The sequence below is a fragment of the Symphalangus syndactylus genome, chromosome 16, assembly GCF_028878055.3.
Source record: "Symphalangus syndactylus isolate Jambi chromosome 16, NHGRI_mSymSyn1-v2.1_pri, whole genome shotgun sequence".
NCBI lineage: Eukaryota > Metazoa > Chordata > Mammalia > Primates > Hylobatidae > Symphalangus > Symphalangus syndactylus.
The window spans coordinates 69,002,734-69,019,937 of record NC_072438.2 but is presented as its reverse complement, the minus strand read 5'-3'; the positions used below and the strand labels follow the sequence as shown (position 1 = coordinate 69,019,937).

The 17,204-nt window shown below is 37.5% G+C and overlaps 1 protein-coding gene across 3 annotated transcripts in view; it reads left to right on the top strand.

The window, feature by feature from the left end:
• SPEF2 (sperm flagellar 2) overlaps nt 1–17,204 on the top strand; it is a 196,352-nt gene that overhangs the window by 129,284 nt on the left and 49,864 nt on the right. For all 3 annotated transcript variants that reach the window (XM_063619889.1, XM_063619888.1, XM_055245840.2), the window contains 3 exons: nt 3,745–3,882; nt 9,766–9,917; nt 13,743–13,923. In XM_063619889.1, the coding sequence (XP_063475959.1) occupies nt 3,745–3,882; nt 9,766–9,917; nt 13,743–13,923 (471 nt within the window). The remainder of the gene's footprint in view (nt 1–3,744; nt 3,883–9,765; nt 9,918–13,742; nt 13,924–17,204) is intronic.

The window sequence follows — 17,204 nt, the reverse complement described above, 5'->3', positions numbered from 1 at the left end:
CCTGATTTCAAACTATACTATAAGGCCATAGTAACCAAAACAGCAAGATACTGGTATAAAAATAGACACATAGACCAATGGAACAGAATAGAGAACCCAGAAATAAACCCAAATTCCTACAGCCAACTGATCTTTGACAAAGCAAACAATAACACAAATTGGGGAAAGGACACCCTGTTCAACAAATGGTGCTGGGATAATTGGCAAGCCACATGTAGGGAAATGAAACTGGGTCCTCATCTGCCACCTTATACAAAAATCAACCCAAGATGGATTAAGGTCTTAAACCTAAGACCTGAAACTAAAAATTCTGCAAGATAACATTGGAAGAACCTTTCTAACCATTGGCTTAGGCAAGGATTTCATGACCAAAAACCCAAAAGCAAATGCAATAAAAGCAAAGATAAATCGCTGGGACCTAATTAAACCAAACAGCTTTTGCACCACAAATGGACAGTCAGCAGAGTAAAAAGACAACCCACAGAATGGGAGAAAATTTTCACAATCTATACATCTGACAAAAGACTAATATCCAGAATCTACAATGAACTCAAATCAGTAAGAAAAAAACAATCCCATCAGAAAGTGGGCTACGGATATAAATAGACAATTCTCAAAAGAAGATATACAAATGGGCAACAAACATATGAAAAAATGCTCAACATCACTAATGATCGGGGAAATGCAAATCAAAACCACAATGTGATACCACCTTACTCCTGCAAGAATGGCCATAATGAAAAAAAAAAAACCAGTAGATGTTGGTGAGGATGCAGTGATCAGGGAACACTTCTACACTGCTGATGGTAATGTAAACTAGTACAGACACTGTGGAAAACAGTGTGGAGATTCCTTTAAGTACTAAAAGTAGAACTACCATTTGATCCAGCAATCCTATTATTGGGTATCTACCCAGAGGAAAAGAGGTCATTATTTGAAAAAGATACTTGCACATACTGTTTGAAAAAGATACTTGCACATACTGCAGCACAATTCACAATTGCAAAATCGTGGAACCAACCCAAATACCCATCAATCAATGAGTGGATAAAGAAACTGTGCTATATATATGAATGGTGGAATACTACTCAGCCATAAAAAGGAATGAATTAACGGTATTTGCAGTGACCTGGATGAGACTGGAGACTATTATTCTAAGTAAAGTAACTCAGGAATGGAAAACCAAACATTATGTTCTCACTGATTTGTGGGACCTAAGCTATGAGGACTCAAAGGCATAAGAATGATACAATGGACTTTGGGGACTTGGGGGTAAGAGTGGGAGGGGGGTGAAGGATAAAAGACTCCAAATACGGTGCAGTGTATACTGCTCGTGTGATGAGTACACCAAAATCTCACATATCACCACTAAAGAACTTACTCATGTAACCAAATAACACTGTACCCCAATAACTTATGGAAAAATAAGATAACTCATTAATTAATTTAAAAAATATAAATATTCGATAAGCACAAGTTAGTACTTATCGAATACCTGACAGCATTTATGGAAACACCATGAAGATGTCAAGATCAGCTCTAAAAAAATGGTGTATTGTTCTGATACTTAGCATATGCCAATAAAAATGGCTCGTGATATTTTCATTTCTTGTGCAGGCTCCTCAAGGTAACAAGCCAAAATGCAAAGGTAAGAATTCAAAAACAAAGGATTCCATAAACACAATGTCACAGAAATAAAATTCCCTGTAGGCATTAAACCGCTTGGGTTCAAATTAATTTCTGGCTCTACCATGTTGAAATTATAGGCAAGAAACTTAACCTCTCTGTGTCTCAATGGTCTTGTCAGAAGCCTGCTTACTGTGGGGCTCTGGGAGTTAAGAGATAATCAATGTAATGCAGTGGTCCCCAACCTTTTTGGCACCAGGGACCAGTTTTGTGGAAGACAATTTTTCCACAGATATTGGCGAGGGGGATGGTTAGAGACAAAACTGTTCCACTCAGATCATGAGGCATTAGATTCTCATAAGGAGCATGCAGCCTACATCTCTCACATTTGTAGTTCACAATAGGGTTCAGGCTCCTATGAGAATCTAATGTTGCTGCGGATCTGATAGGAGGTGGAGATCAGGGAGTAATGCTCGCTTGCCTGCCGCTCACCTCCTGCTGTGTGGCCCAGCTCCTAATAAGCCATGGATGGGTACCAGCTCGTGGCCCAAGGGTTGGGGACCCCGATGTAATGCATTTAACATGATGCTCAACACATAATAAATGTTTAGTGAATTAATATTATTAATTTTTGTTGAGACAGGGTCTCTGTCCCTCAGGCTGGGGTGCAGTGGTGCAATCATGGCTCATTGCAGCCTTGAACCCTTGGGCTCAAGCAATCCTCCCATCTCAGCCTCCTGAGTAGCTGGGACTACAGGCATGTGCCACCATGAATGGCTAAGTTTTTATTTTTTAATTTTTTTGTAGAGATGGGGGTTTTGTCATGTTGGCCAGGCTGGTCTTGAACTCCTGGCCTCAAATGATCCTCCCGCCTCAGCCTCTCAAAGTGTTGGGATTATAAGCATGAGCCACTGTGCCTGGCCTCAGTGAATTATTATTATTGCAAAAACTGTCAATTTTTATTTGACTGTATATGTTCCATTAATGGGACATTTTATGAAATATTAAATATTTCATTGCAATGAATAAGATTATAATAATAGTTTTCATTAATTGAGGAATTATTGCATGTGCGTTATATGCACCAGCCAATTTTTTCTACATAACATATCCAAAAGGTAAGTAGTATTCAAAAGGTAAGTAGCCATTTTACAGATAAAGTAACTGAAGCCTAATATAGTAGTATATATTATTCCAGACCACAGGTTCGTATTCTGGCTCCACCACTTACTCTTTGTGTGACCTTAGAAAGTAACTTCTCTGTGATTCAGTTTCCTCAATTGTAAAATAAAGGTAATAATGCTACCTAGCTTAAGGATGTTGTGAGGCATTAAATGAGCCAATACAAGTATAGTGACTTATGTTCTGACACACAGATACACACAGAAAGGACTCTATGTGATAACTAGTTATTTTTATTATATTTATATGTAAATTATTAAATATATACATAATTTATTATATTATGTTCAAAATCATCATACTATAAATGCATTGATACAGTTTATTATGTATTTATATATAAATAGTATGTTATAAATTATTATAGTTATATTTATCATCTTTATTATTGCCCAGTATCCGGCAAGGGCAATCTCTTTACTGCTATCTCTTTAATACAAAGCTTACTTTTGGATCACCCCATTAAGCTCAGACAACATTTTTTGGTGAACAATATGTTCCACCTGTAGTATTAATTAACAAGTTTATATTAATTAATTATGTTAATTAATACAGCTGCGTATTTTTTTTCCACCAACAATTGCCATTTCCCTCCAAAAATTCACTGAGAGGACTTTTTCAACCAAACACATTTTTTTTTTTTTAGGAAGGATTAAAGCACATAAAGCATAGCCATTCATGAATAAAGTAAAACATAGTGGGGTTTGTGGTAGACATAGACATATGATGCGGTGAGTCCCTCTTCAAATGTAAGGGACTGACAGAATAGACTCAAAATGAATATTGGTTGAATGAGCACATACAATACAGGAGTGCAATCGGTGTAAAATATCTTTAGAGACATTTTTAAGAGAGGCAAAGGATTTTGGTTTTATTGCATCTAGGTGATTTGAGCAGCAGTCTAAAGCATAGCCACAATGCCTGTTTTCTGTTCAGGATCTGCGAGACCGCCTGTGGGACATTTGTGACGCCCGGAAGGAAGAGGCAGAGCAGGAGCGGCTTGACATCATTAATGAGAGCTGGTTACAGGACACTCTTGGAATGACAATGAACCATTTCTTTTCCCTGATGCAGGTAAGAGCAGCTGGTCACAATGACCCAGGCACTTCCCTTCACAGCCTCATCCCTCAGTCCCTCATATGACACTTTCTTGGGAATATAAGAGGTTCAGGGCTCATTTTGGTATAGCACTATGCCTGGTATGAGCTCCAACTCACCAAGAAAGCTAGCTGAAATAATACATTTTGGCCCAGCCCAAATATGCACCCAAATCGGAAGCATCCCAAGCAACTACCCACCAGCTTTGCTCCAGGTGGCCTAGATATGTAAAAAGCCACAGTAGAAGTAGTGTTTACAACTGAGTTATCTCACCAGACTCTCAAAGCAGACCCCTTAAGTGGACAAAGAAAGCCCAGGAAAGCAGCCTGGCCACAAGAAGCATAGGCAAGATCAGACCAGGCAGACATTTGATTCCTGAAAATAAAAAGTTTTCCAATACTGGACTAGAAAAACAGACCATAATCAATGCAACCCGATTAACTTATATTTGCAGCCTTTTAAATTAAAAAAAAAAAAATTGCACAGGGCAAGATTAGAAGACAGGTGCTGATTTTATTCTGACACTATTGCCAGCAATAGGGGAGAAAGCACAAACCTAGCTCTGCCAAGACAAAGGGCTAGAGAGTTTTTTAGAGGGTATGGGTCACAGGCCAACTGTGTTTGCCAATTGACATTACTAGAAGGAAAAGTCAACTTTGTACGAACTTCATCACAGGAGGTAGTTTTAGGACTGGAAGCAATGCACCTAGTGAAGTTAGGCTCCTAGTCTCACACAGGAACTGAGAGATAGAGTCCCTGTCTTCCTTGATGATTAATTATATTACGAAGAGATGGTTTTTAGGTCCTTGAGAAAGAAATTCTTTCCTGGGTTGTACAACTGGTAGGAGGCTTTTGAAAAAGATTTACATCTCAAAGGAACAGTGAAAGGATTTACAATGTCAAGTTTTCTTAAAGCAAATGCCGTAACAAAAGGGAGGTGGGGCCTAGAGTCAGGAAGCAGCCTGTCTAAAGCTGAGTCAAGCTGAAGAGAATATGAAGGCTGTCTTCGTTCAAGCTGTATGTACACGATTTTTTTTTTCCTAAAATAACAGGAGTGAAGATAGAGAATGGAAAAGGGTACATTTCTGATCTTTAGTTGATTAACTTAGATAAAGAGGTACTACAGGAAATGAGAGTACTTATCTGGCAATCCCTACAGCTAGTGCATAATAGGTGTTCAGTAAATGTCTTTTCATCAAAGGACCAATACATGCTGGTACTTCCAGCCTTCAAAGGGACAATTCATGTCTCAGGCATAGGCCAGACCACAAAAGGTCTGAAATATCAGCAGAAATCTGAGAAGCAGGAACAGCCCCTCAGGTAGGAGGTTTCAAGAAATCAGGATACCAGGACAGTGAAGACCCCATGCAGCCGTGTTAGGAATCTGGATTGTAAAGAGAAGATGGAGTTAGAAAGATGTCATCTAAAGCAGAGGACAAAGCCGGGCCACGACCAGGAGGACAGATCCACATGGCATGGGTTGTATGCAAAGATTAAAGTGAGATGCCTAAGCAGCCTAGACCAGTCTGGACAGCATCCCCACGACATGGTTTGGGCAAGCAAAAATCAAGTATTATAAACAGTCGTATCAAAAGCTATAGCAGAAATAGCTGAAAACCAGTAATGAAGGCATAAGGAACAGATAATTTTTATGAATCACTCTTGATTCAGAGCAATACATACCTCCTTTGGAAATGGTATATGACTCAATATTTCAATAATCCCTAGATATAGGACTTTTATCTTGAGAAACTGAACCAATATCTCAGACCAACAAGGAATAAAGAGGAAAAATCAGTAAATAAAAGCTAACATTTACTAAGTTCTTACTATGTACATGCCAGGCACCATTCTAAAGATTTTCATGTAGAATGCATTAAAACTTCACAACAAGTTTTCACTCTTGCACCCAGGTTGGAGTGCAATGGTGCGATCTCACCTCACTGCAACCTCTGCCTCCTAGATTCAGGCAATTCTCCTGCCTCAGCCTCCCAAGTAGCTGGGATTACAGGCGCCCACCACCACGCCTGGCTAATTTTTGTATTTTTAGTACAGACATGGTTTCACCGTGTTGGCCAGGCTGGTCTCGAACTCCTGACCTCAGGTGATTCATCTGCCTCGGCCTCCCAAAGTGCTGGGATTACAGGAGTGAGCCACCACACCCAGCCTACTGTAAGTTCTAGTATCTTCATTTCACAAATGAGGAAATTGAGACAAACACAGGTGAAACAATTTGCCCATTTGACCTCAAAGCCAGTACAGTAGCTCCCCCTTCTCCTCAGGTTTATTTTCCCTAGTTTGTTACCCACAGTCCAAAAATATTACATGGAAATTTTCAGAAATAAGTAATTCATAAGTTTTAAATTGTGCTCTATTTTGAGTAGTGTGATGAAATCTCACACTGTTTCATTCTGTCTCGCTCAGAATGTGAATCATCTCTCTGTCCAGTGTATCCACCCTGTAGATGCTACCTGCCCATCTGTTAGTCACTTAGTAGCCAATTTAGTTATCAGATGAAAAATCATAGTGTATATAATGTTCGGAACTATCTGAGGTTTCACACATCTATTGTGGGTCTTGAAACTTATCCCCCATGGATAAGGGAGTGTCTACTGTATTCCTAACCATTGCTTTATTGTTCAAATAGTTGAAAGTTTGCCACATAGAACTGAAGAGAGCCTTATTTTGCACTGATCAATAGGATTCTATAAAAACCGGGGGTAAAAATTACAAAAGAGGAGGTTTCAGTTCAATATTTAAAGAAAGAGCCTAATGAACAGCCCATCAAGTAACAGACTTTGGAGGCAATGAGCTTTTTGTCCAGGACGCTCAAAAGCAGAAGTTTGCACATGGTTTTGGAGGACCGGTGGAAAGTACACTAGAGAAAGCCTTCAAGAATCTGTGGTATTGGGTAACAGACAGCTAGATAAATGTTTCCAAAACGGGTTCCGTAGACATTAGTCCTACAAGATGTTCACAAAACAAGGACTCTGTGATCAAATGACTTTGGAAAGTGCTATCTACTCTAGCCTTCTTCCCTCTCCCTGGGAGATTGACAAGTGTATCGACATATTTAGACATCAAGATGCCCTGGAGGAAGGAAATCCTATTTCTATTTCTATTTCTAATTCTATTTCTACACTATTTGACCTTGAGAAGTTTTTATTTCTTCCCCAACAAGGTACTCATTAACTGCCTATAGGACAAGTTTTCTACAAAATGTATTTTAGAAAATGCTATGCTAGATGATTTCTAAAATTCTTTTTAAATCTAAGATTCTGTCACAATTAAAAATCTTGTTTACTATTAAAAATTATTGTTTTTAATAACAATTAAAAATATTGTTTACTAGTTATCATAATATCATAAAATATTGTTTACTAGTTATCATAAATGTAACAGGAATTTTGATTAATTCTGCCTTTATGAAAATCTTGGATATAGTATGCCATCTTATTCAGATTTAGTTAATTAAATTATGCCTTAAAAAATAAATAAGTATTTTATATAAGATAATCACTATAATAAGGTAAGCCTAAGGCACAGATAACAGCACTGTCCCAAAAACCAATTGTATAAAAGAAGCTCTACTAAACCTAGTCATTATTAAAGAGTTTAGTTCTCTAAGTTAAGGAGGAAATAATTTCCTGATTTCTAAATTTATTTACCAAATAATACAATGCTATGGTTTAATGACTAATAATTTTTATAACCTCAACACACTTATTTTAATTCTCCAAAGTTGTCAGTATTCAATTTGTACAAATTGGGTTTCTATTTGATCCTATTCACCATAAATGTGTCATTCTGCAAGTTCTTATTATTTATAAGACTCATTTTTCTCCTCTATTTTACCAAATCTAAGCCTGGCAGGTGCAAACACTTATTGTCAAACTGTAGGATTTGTTCATACATGAATCCAACATGGCTCATGGATACATATGTAACAAACCTGCACATTGTGCACATGTACCCTAAAACTTAAAGTATAATAATAATAATAAAACTTAATTTGGTTGTTTTGCAAGGAGAGAGAAAAAGGTTTATTTTTTCTTGTCATTTCAAAATGCTAGTTTAAAAACTACTTAAATATATATTTATGTTTAAAATCCAAGGAGACTATTAAAAATGTTCTATAATGTGAAACAATACATAAATGGTACTTTTATTTTTTAACTTAGAGTCAAGTTCGCCAAATTAATTTTTTCTTGTTTCAGTCATTTAGCTAGAAAAGTTGAATAGTACAGAAAACAGCTTTTTCCAGGGGCAATTTGGCTTAACCTTTTCTGTATCAAATACAGTCTTACTGAAACTGTTCTTGTCTTTTGTTTTGTAGACTACAACAAAAAACCAGACATTTATTTGTTCTGAACTGTGAATACGGCAGTAAGAGAATATTTCTTGATATTTTACGAAATAAGTGGTGACATAATTGTTTGATAAGTGTACGGACACCTTCATAAATATCTTTGAGTCTGGTGTAGATAAGCCTTTGAACATTAGGCCAATTTTGTTTTCCTTTTAAAAAGATGCTTTCTGTAATTAACTAGATGTCATGGAATTCATCTGTATAAGGAGCTTCAATATTTAGGCCCTCAGGTACTGATTTAAGTAGCCCAGGTGACTAAAGCAAAGTCTGGAGGTCAGGTTTACACTAACATAGAGAAGCACAGATGTACACCATATTGTCCTAAAACGAATGGGAGACCAGGTTGAAAAATATCATATTCTACATTTGTGTTTTTGGCACTGTGTGGAATCGCTATGCACTCACTTCAGCGTATGCGTACCACAAAAGGAAATGACCTGTGCTGACAGGGAGTCACAACAAGGGAATGACCGATGCTCACATTGCCACCAGCTCCTCTGGGTTGCTCCACTTTTCACAAGGTACTTACTGGCAAAGCAAGCAGAAGGGTTTAGCTGTGAGCACTGGAGGAACTGAATTCTCTCTCTTCTCCACATATTGAACAAGAAAGGAAATTGTGGAAAGAGAACTATTCCTTAAACTCTGTGTTGCTGAGCACAGTGGCTCATGTCTGTAATCCCAGCACTTTGGGAGGCCGAGGTGGACAGATCACCTGAGGTCAGGAGTTCAAAACCAGCCTGGCCAACATGGCAAAACCCTGTCTCTACTAAATATACAAAAATTAGGAGGGCGTGGGGTCAGGGCCCTGTAAACCCAGCTACTCAGGAAGCTGAGGCAGAAAAATCGCTTGAACCCGGGAGGTGGAGGTTGCAATGAGCTGAGATCACACCACTGCACTCCAGCCTGGGTGATAGAGCAAGACTCTGTCTCAAAAAAAAAAAAAAAAAAGAAAGAAGAAAAAAAAAACCTTTATATTACCCTTTGTTGTTTCTCCACAGCTAAGTTAAGTTGCTCTAGAGAACCAGAACCTAGTGTTTTTTTGTATTTGTATTTTGTATTTGTATGTATAGTATTTTTTGGTATCTTCCAAATCAACTCATATGCTACCTATGACAAAGAAGTTTGCTACTATATGCTGATTGAATCTAGGACACAGGAATTGCTAATGTTAAAGTAGTGAATAGCATGCACTACTTGAAACATCATACATCCTGTAACTGTCACAATGTCAAGAGGCATAGAAAAGTCATTTTGTTAAGTAGAATCAGTAGAATCATGTTCCGTAAATATAGAGAATGAAAAGTCACTAGTTATCTTTAATTTTAATGAAAATCTTAGATATAGAATTATAACTAGTGCTCCTTCTTAATTTCCAGAAAATTATTTTCAATCTAAATGTTTTCAAAAGTGCTTTCAGAGGCTTATATCAGAAATATGTACAGATCAGCTTGTTCTTTCTTGGATATTAACATTCACATTTGCTATTAAAGGCAGAACTGAACCGTTTCCAAGATACGAAGAGACTCCTTCAAGATTATTACCGGGGAATGGAAAGTAAAATCCCAGTAGAGGACAATAAGAGATTTACTCGAATCCCTTTGGTCCAACTGGATAGTAAAGACAATTCCGAAAGCCAGCTTAGGTAAGGCAGGCTATTATATCACACTGTAATTGTTTTGAACATAAAGCTTTGTGATTTAAAATTAATTACCACTAATAAAAATCACACTCCTTTAACTGCAAATCCAAGATCCAAAAAAGCTCTAATAACCAAACATGTCTTTTTTTTTAATGTTAGTGTGTCGTTGACTTAAGACTACTAATATATACTATCCAATTTATAGGGAATATTTACCCATTTTGCTGCAGAGATAAAATGTGTTTTATGACGGAGTCATCCCACAGACTCTGCAGGTGGTATTAGGGAATATATGGTATACACAAATTCTGAATTCTGAAACACTTTTGGCCCCAACGGTTTCTGGTAAGAAATTATGGACCTCAGCCAGGCGCGGTGGCTCACGCCTGTAATCCCAGCACTTTGGGAGGCCAAGGAGGGCGGATCACGAGGTCAGGAGATCAAGATCATCCTGGCTAACACGGTGAAACCCCATCTCTGCTAAAAATACAAAAAAAAAAAAAAAAAAATAGCCGGGCGTGGTGGCAGGCGCCTGTAGTCCCAGCTACTCAGGAGGCTGAGGCAGGAGAATGGCGTGAACCTGGGAGGTGGAGCTTGCAGTGAGCCGAGATCCACCACTGCACTCTAGCCTGGGCGACAGAGGGAGACTCCGTCTAAAAAAAAAAAAAAAAAAAAAAAAAAAATGTGAACCTCTAACACTTTTATGAAAGGACCAAAGCAGGTCTGTGTGTGTACATATTGCATTATATAAATGAAAATGAAAATGGAAGGTGTTTCGAGTCTTTTACAGATAAAGACATTGAGAAACAGTAAAGTCTCAGTAGTATGTGATAATGACCTTATGAGAGTGACTGAAAGACCTATTAATAGTCTAACATAAGATTTCTGCCAGCAAAAAAATAAACTTGGTGGTAGGATAGAAGAAAAATTTTATTTTCAGCCAAGCAAATCCTATGCGATATAAAAGTCTGTAAGTCATTGTTTTTGTAGATCCAATGGGTAGGGGCAAGGGAAAGGCAAAATCCCAAACTCTGAGAAATTCTGAACAGATAGAAAAATGTCTTCTAGAAATGGGAGTTAGGAGTGCTGGTGATTCCTGTGGCATGGTTTCCAACTATAAAACATTAAGAGAGCTAAAAGTAAGAATTAAAATAAATTAAAGCAATTAAAAAATAGAAATCAAAATCATAAAAATTAAATGAATTTTAATTTGAACTAAATCAATAAAATATAGTGAAGAATTAAAACAATCCTTTTTAATAATCAGTAGGCAGGTGATAAACAAAAAACATTATATCAGATATGAGGAGGGGAAAAAGAAAGTCAAATTTAAAAAAAATAATATAAAGACACTGAAGGTTAAATTTAAATCTCCAAGGGGATGAGCTATATATTTTATGTTGAAGGTAGTGTACCATATTTTTAGAAGTTTGCTCAGTCAATGCAGGTGTCAGGAGCTGTACAAACTAAATGCAGGATAATGAATATATTTTGAAGTAAGACAGATCTGGTTCGAATCCTAGTTCTGTTAATCACTGTATGTAGATAAATTAAGACTATTTGTTGTCAAGTCACTCCATCTCTCTTAAGCCTCAGTTTCCTTATCTGTAAAGGAGGGTTGTTGTGAAGATTACAGAAAATAAAATCTACAAAGCATTTAATACCATATTGTGGTATCAGAAGATGAGATTGAGTCCCAATAATGCTCAATAAATGTAGATTATTACCTATTGAATGTTCCTGCTTTGTTTCTTTTACCCTCCCTTGTTCCAAAAAGAGTTTGAGATGGCCTGAACACAATATTTTATGCAGTGATCCAAAGCCCATTTCTGTTCTCTCCTGGCTTTTTCCATCTACTCCCATCACATCCCTGTCAGGCCCGTGTGTACACAAGAATATCTAAGAGTAAAAATGTGTCCCCTCTTTTTGACGCAAATAGAAGGAAAATGTTCAGCAAGCTGCTGAAAGAGATCTTTGAGATTAAAAACAATTAAAAAAAATCCAGAGGCAGTATAAACCCCTAGAACCATCAAAAGAGGCCACATTTCAATGTCTAGAGTGGCAGTACATTCTGTTCTCAGCACACAATAGCAAGTTAGGCATAATGGGTAAGCTGTTGATGTTGGTTAGTAGAATGAAACTGGCAAAAGAACATCCAGTTCTTATTTCCTGCGAATAACTCTGCACCAGTCTCAGCCCCAAATCACAGCTTTGGATACCTACTGGAACTATCAGTCAATCAATATATCAACCAACTAACCTATCAACCTGTCACATATAAAGGGAAACAAGAATAATGTTAAAAATTTTCATATATTTTGTCCACTTTATTCTTCCCAACAACCCTATAGCAATAATAATATTAGTAGTCGTATCATAAGATTATTCACAATGATAGTAATAACTCTTAGTTAATAATGAATATTTATCATAATAATTATTATATTTGTATTATTCCAAGAGGAACTGAACCTCATAAAGTCAAATGACATGCTCAAGTTTATACCTACTGATAGTGAGAGAGCTACCTACATCAGAGTTTTTTCCAGTAAATAAATTCTAAATGCAAATTCTTTTTCTAAGTTATATGCCACCACTGCTGTCCTCCAAAGCAAGACGTTGAAAAATACATGTTGTACTGTATTAAACATCTAGAAGTGATCACAGAAGCCTTACCCTAACTTATTGAACACATGAATCACAGTCAAACTGGAGTGACAGGGATTTAGCCTTATTTGATTTTTAAAATGTAATTTAATTTGTGGGTAGACGAGTAGCAGATCCTCAATACACTGCCTTTTTAGGCACGGTGGACCGTGCCTAGGATACTGTACCAGTGATTCATTTTTCTGAATCACTGCTCTGTTCTCCAGCAACGTGAGTCTACAAAACCAAATGCTTGTTCCTAGATTACTGATTCTGACTCTCCTCCTCTAGTTTCAACAAAGGCATCCTTGGAGCTGTTCTCTTCTCATTTCTTCCCCAAGCTGATAGCCCTTTGCACTTTCTATTACTAAAGGGGGTTTCCAGTCACAATAAGCATTCTACCTTGTAGATCTTTCCCTGCTTCTGTTAACCTTTGAGATCCTGGGATCCTTCTGGGATAAGATATTCCCAGAGGCAGCTCAAAAATTTCTACACAGGAGCAGCAACAAGGGAAGAGGGAGGGAGAGCTTAACTTTGTGTCCCCACAGGACTTTATAAAACAAAGAGAAAACCTTTGTGGGGGTGGTGCTGTAGGCTACCCCCACCCACCATCAAAACTTAGCTGCCTCTGTGCAGTACCCCCTTTCAGACCTCACATTAGTGTTAGTCATGTGCTACTGTCAGAGGAGATCAGGTGTGTTCAGTGTGGTATGGCCATGGACAGTCATGTCCTACCTTCAGTTGTGCCCTCCAGGATGCCAAATGATACTTGTCACCTTAGAGAAGTGATGCCCAGTTTCGTTTGGTTTGCCTTTTCACGACTGACTTTTTTATTTATCCTTCACGGGAAGTGTATGCTCTGGAACAAATTCCAAAGTCGCTTTTCTTTATAATGGCCATTGTCTAATCCTCTGCTTTATAATTACTGAGAATTAAGTCTGAAAATTATGGGTTTTTGTTGTTGTTTTCTTTGAGTCTCTTCTTATTAACAAGATGTTCTAGACCACAAAAATTTGAATGCAGTGTTTTATAATCTTTTCTGCATTAAAATAATTCTTTCAGGAAAACTTTGAAAATTGAGATTAAACCAAGACAGTAAAATTTACAAAGTAACGTGGTCACAAAAACAGAATTTTGTTAAGCAAAATTTTTATATCCCTTTTGCTTGTTTGTTTCTCAAAGAATTCCTCTAGTTCCTCGAATATCCATTTCTCTGGAAACAGTTACACCCAAAGCAAAAACAAAATCAGTACTGAAGGGCAAGATGGATAACTCCCTAGAAAACGTTGAGTCCAACTTTGAGGCCGATGAAAAGTTGGTCATGGACACTTGGCAGCAGGCTTCTTTAGCAGTATCTCACATGGTAAGCAGTGCTCGTTGTATTTTCTGTTAGTAATACACATTCATTAAGTACCAAGGTTGGTAATATGCTATAAGTAGAAAATTTACACAGTGTTCTCAAGCACTGTAGAAAGTTGTACCTTCAAAATATTTTTTTCTGAAAGAAATAGAGAAATGTGATTCAGTCAATAAATATTTGAGATCATGAAACAAATGAACCAACATTTAGGTTATTTTCTGTGCTAGGCTGTGGTTCCACGTGCAGGGCCTAAAGGCAGTCAGGAAATGTTAATGAGGTGGGTCAAGTGTAAGACAATCAGGAGGGATGGGTCTGGGGCCAAGCAGAAGTCACACCCCTGCTTGCAGGGGCACATGCAATTGCCATTTAAAAATGAGGTCTGGCATGGCCAGATTTTCCAATTTTCCAAGAAAAGCCAGACATTCAGATTTTTATGTAAAACTACTAATTTTAACATGTAAGAAATGAAATAAAAATTTTTTAAAAATATTCTGCAGAGTCAAGCAAATCACGTCTGGCCTATAGGGCTCTAGTTGGCAACCCCTCTGCTAGGCATTTTTCCTAAGTCACCTATGGGGTAAGTATTATTATTATCCAATTTACGACGGAGAATTAAGGTTCAGAAAGGCTAAGAAACTTGCCCAAGTTCTCCTAGCAGGTAAATATCCAAATGAAATTTGAACCTAGGTCTATATGACTTCAAAGCTTATATCATTTCTACCCAAATCAAAAAAGAAAGGGGAGGCATACACATAACTTTAATCCAAGCAGAAATGCCACACCATGAAGAAGATACACACAGAGTTTAACTCGGGTGATCAATTGCTATTCCCTCATCTGCCAGGTCCTGGGTCTACCAGGATGTCTTCTCTTTTCACAACATGCCAAGCCTTCTTTGAGTTTCCATGAAATATCGCGTTCAAACAGAAAGCAGCATCAACTTTCCAAAAGATTTTGTGAAAGAGGTAGAAGAGGACCTTGCATCACAGATCTCACAGCAAACAAAATTTCCAGCTGGGCACTTTCCAAGTCTCTTCTTGGCCTCTCTGCCTTCAGGCTTCTTTTTCTCTGACCTTCTCATACAAGCAGCTCAATGTTTCCTTTCTTCCTCCCTCTCTTTCTTTTGTTCTCCCCACTTCTTTCATTTCTCCCTCTCAGAAGCAATGATAACTCCTCTCATTGTTTTTGCTTCTTTTGAAAAACATTTTAGTATGGATTTTCACATACATAAGGAAAATGCATGAATTATAATTGCATGACTTAATGAACCTACCTTAAGTAAATACTCATGACACTACTACCTGCAGAGAAGTAGAATAAGGGCTGCACCTACCTAGTCATTCTTTGTTCCTTCCCATTTCTAACCTACTTCGAATTCTCTAAAGGGGACCACCATATTGCCTTTTTAGGAATCATTTCCTTCATGTTCTTAAGAGTTTTATTACCCAAGTCTATAGCTCTAAACACTGATGTGTAGTTTTCCTTGCGTTTGAGCTCTAGATAAATGGACTCGTATCTTTTGTCTTTTTTGTGTCTTTTTTTGCTCAACTTTCTTTGTGAGATTCATCTTATATTGTTCATTTTTTGTTGCTATATTGTGTTGCATTATATGAATGTATCACAATTTATTTAACCAGCCTGCTTTTTTTTTTTTTTTTTTTTTTTTTTTTTTTTTTTTTTTTTGAGACGGAGTCTCGCTCTCTCACCCAGGCTGGAGTGCAGTGGCGCAATCTCGGCTCACTGCAAGCTCCGCCTCCCGGGTTCACGCCATTCTCCTGCCTCAGCCTCTCCGAGTAGCTGGGACTACAGGCGCCCGCCACCACGCCCGGCTGATTTTTTTGTATTTTTAGTAGAGACGGGGTTTCACCGTGGTCTCGATCTCCTGACCTCGTGATCCGCCCGCCTCGGCCTCCCAAAGTGCTGGGATTACAAGCTTGAGCCACCGCGCCCGGCCTACCAGCCTGCTTTTGATAATACCTTTGGGTTTCCAATTTGGTGTTGGTATGGATACTGCTGCTGTGAATGCTTGTACATGTCTACTGGTACCCATGTGCATAGGTAACTGTTGGGTATACATCTAACAATGTGTGCTATCTTCAAAGTTAGTAGACAATACTATACTTAATACCTCGGCTTTCATGGGTAGTGCTAAACCCTTTCACCGTTTCACCGAACTATCATCTTTGTCATACATTAGATGACCACTTATGTGTAAGTCTGTTGCACTGCTCCATTTGTCTATGCTTATACCAACACCACACCAATATACCATTTATTTGTTACCTGAACAAGCAAATCTTCCCATCTTGTCATCTGCCAAGAACATTTTGGATTTTCATAACTTTTTGCCTTTCCATATTAATTTTCAAATCAGCTTGTCAAGATTCTCAAAAATGTTGGCTGCTGATTTTAAGGCAGTATTTATCAGATTATGAGCATTCCTTTTCATATCCTGTTTACTCTGAGAGGTTTTTTCATGAATTGTATTCTCAAATGCTTTTTCTGCCTCTATTATATAATTTTTTCTGCATTTTCTGTTAATATGAAAAATCACATTGACCAATTTTCTAATGTTAAACTTCCATCACATTCCTGGAGTAAGTCCAACATTTTAATGAGACATCATCTTTCTTAAGTATTGCTGGGTTTGTTTTGTTAATACTTTGTTTGGAATTTTAGTCTTTGAGTGAGATAATGAAAGTGAGCGAGTTCTGTGATTTTCCTTTCTCATGCTATCTTTGATGGCTTGGAGCATCCAGATAATACTAGCTTCATAAATCAAGTCTGGATATGTTTCCTCTCTATACTTTGGAAAATTTTGTGGAGGTTGGGATTATTTCTTCTTGAAATGCTTGGTAGCATTCACTAAGAGGCCATCTAGAAATAAAGTTTTATAGGAAGTTTGTAGTAGGAGTTTTTGTTGCCCTCCTCCCACCCAAGAATTCATTATCTTTAATAGATTATGCAATGTTTCTGGGTTTGTTTCTTCTTAGAAAAAACTTCAGTTGGTTTTGGTAGATATTATTTTGCTAAGAATTTTTCCATTTCTAAATGTTTAAATTTATGGGTATGAAGTTATTTAAAATGGCCTACATTTGTGTTAATACTTGCAGTGTCTATGTGACGTTCACTTTGTCACTTCTGATGTTTATTATTCGTGCTTTTCCTCTTTTTTTAAAAATCAGCCTAGCCAGGTGTTTATCAATTATACCAGGCTTTCCAATAACTGACTTTTAACTTCATTCATTTATTTTACAATGTGTGTTTTTTTCTTTTCTTAATAT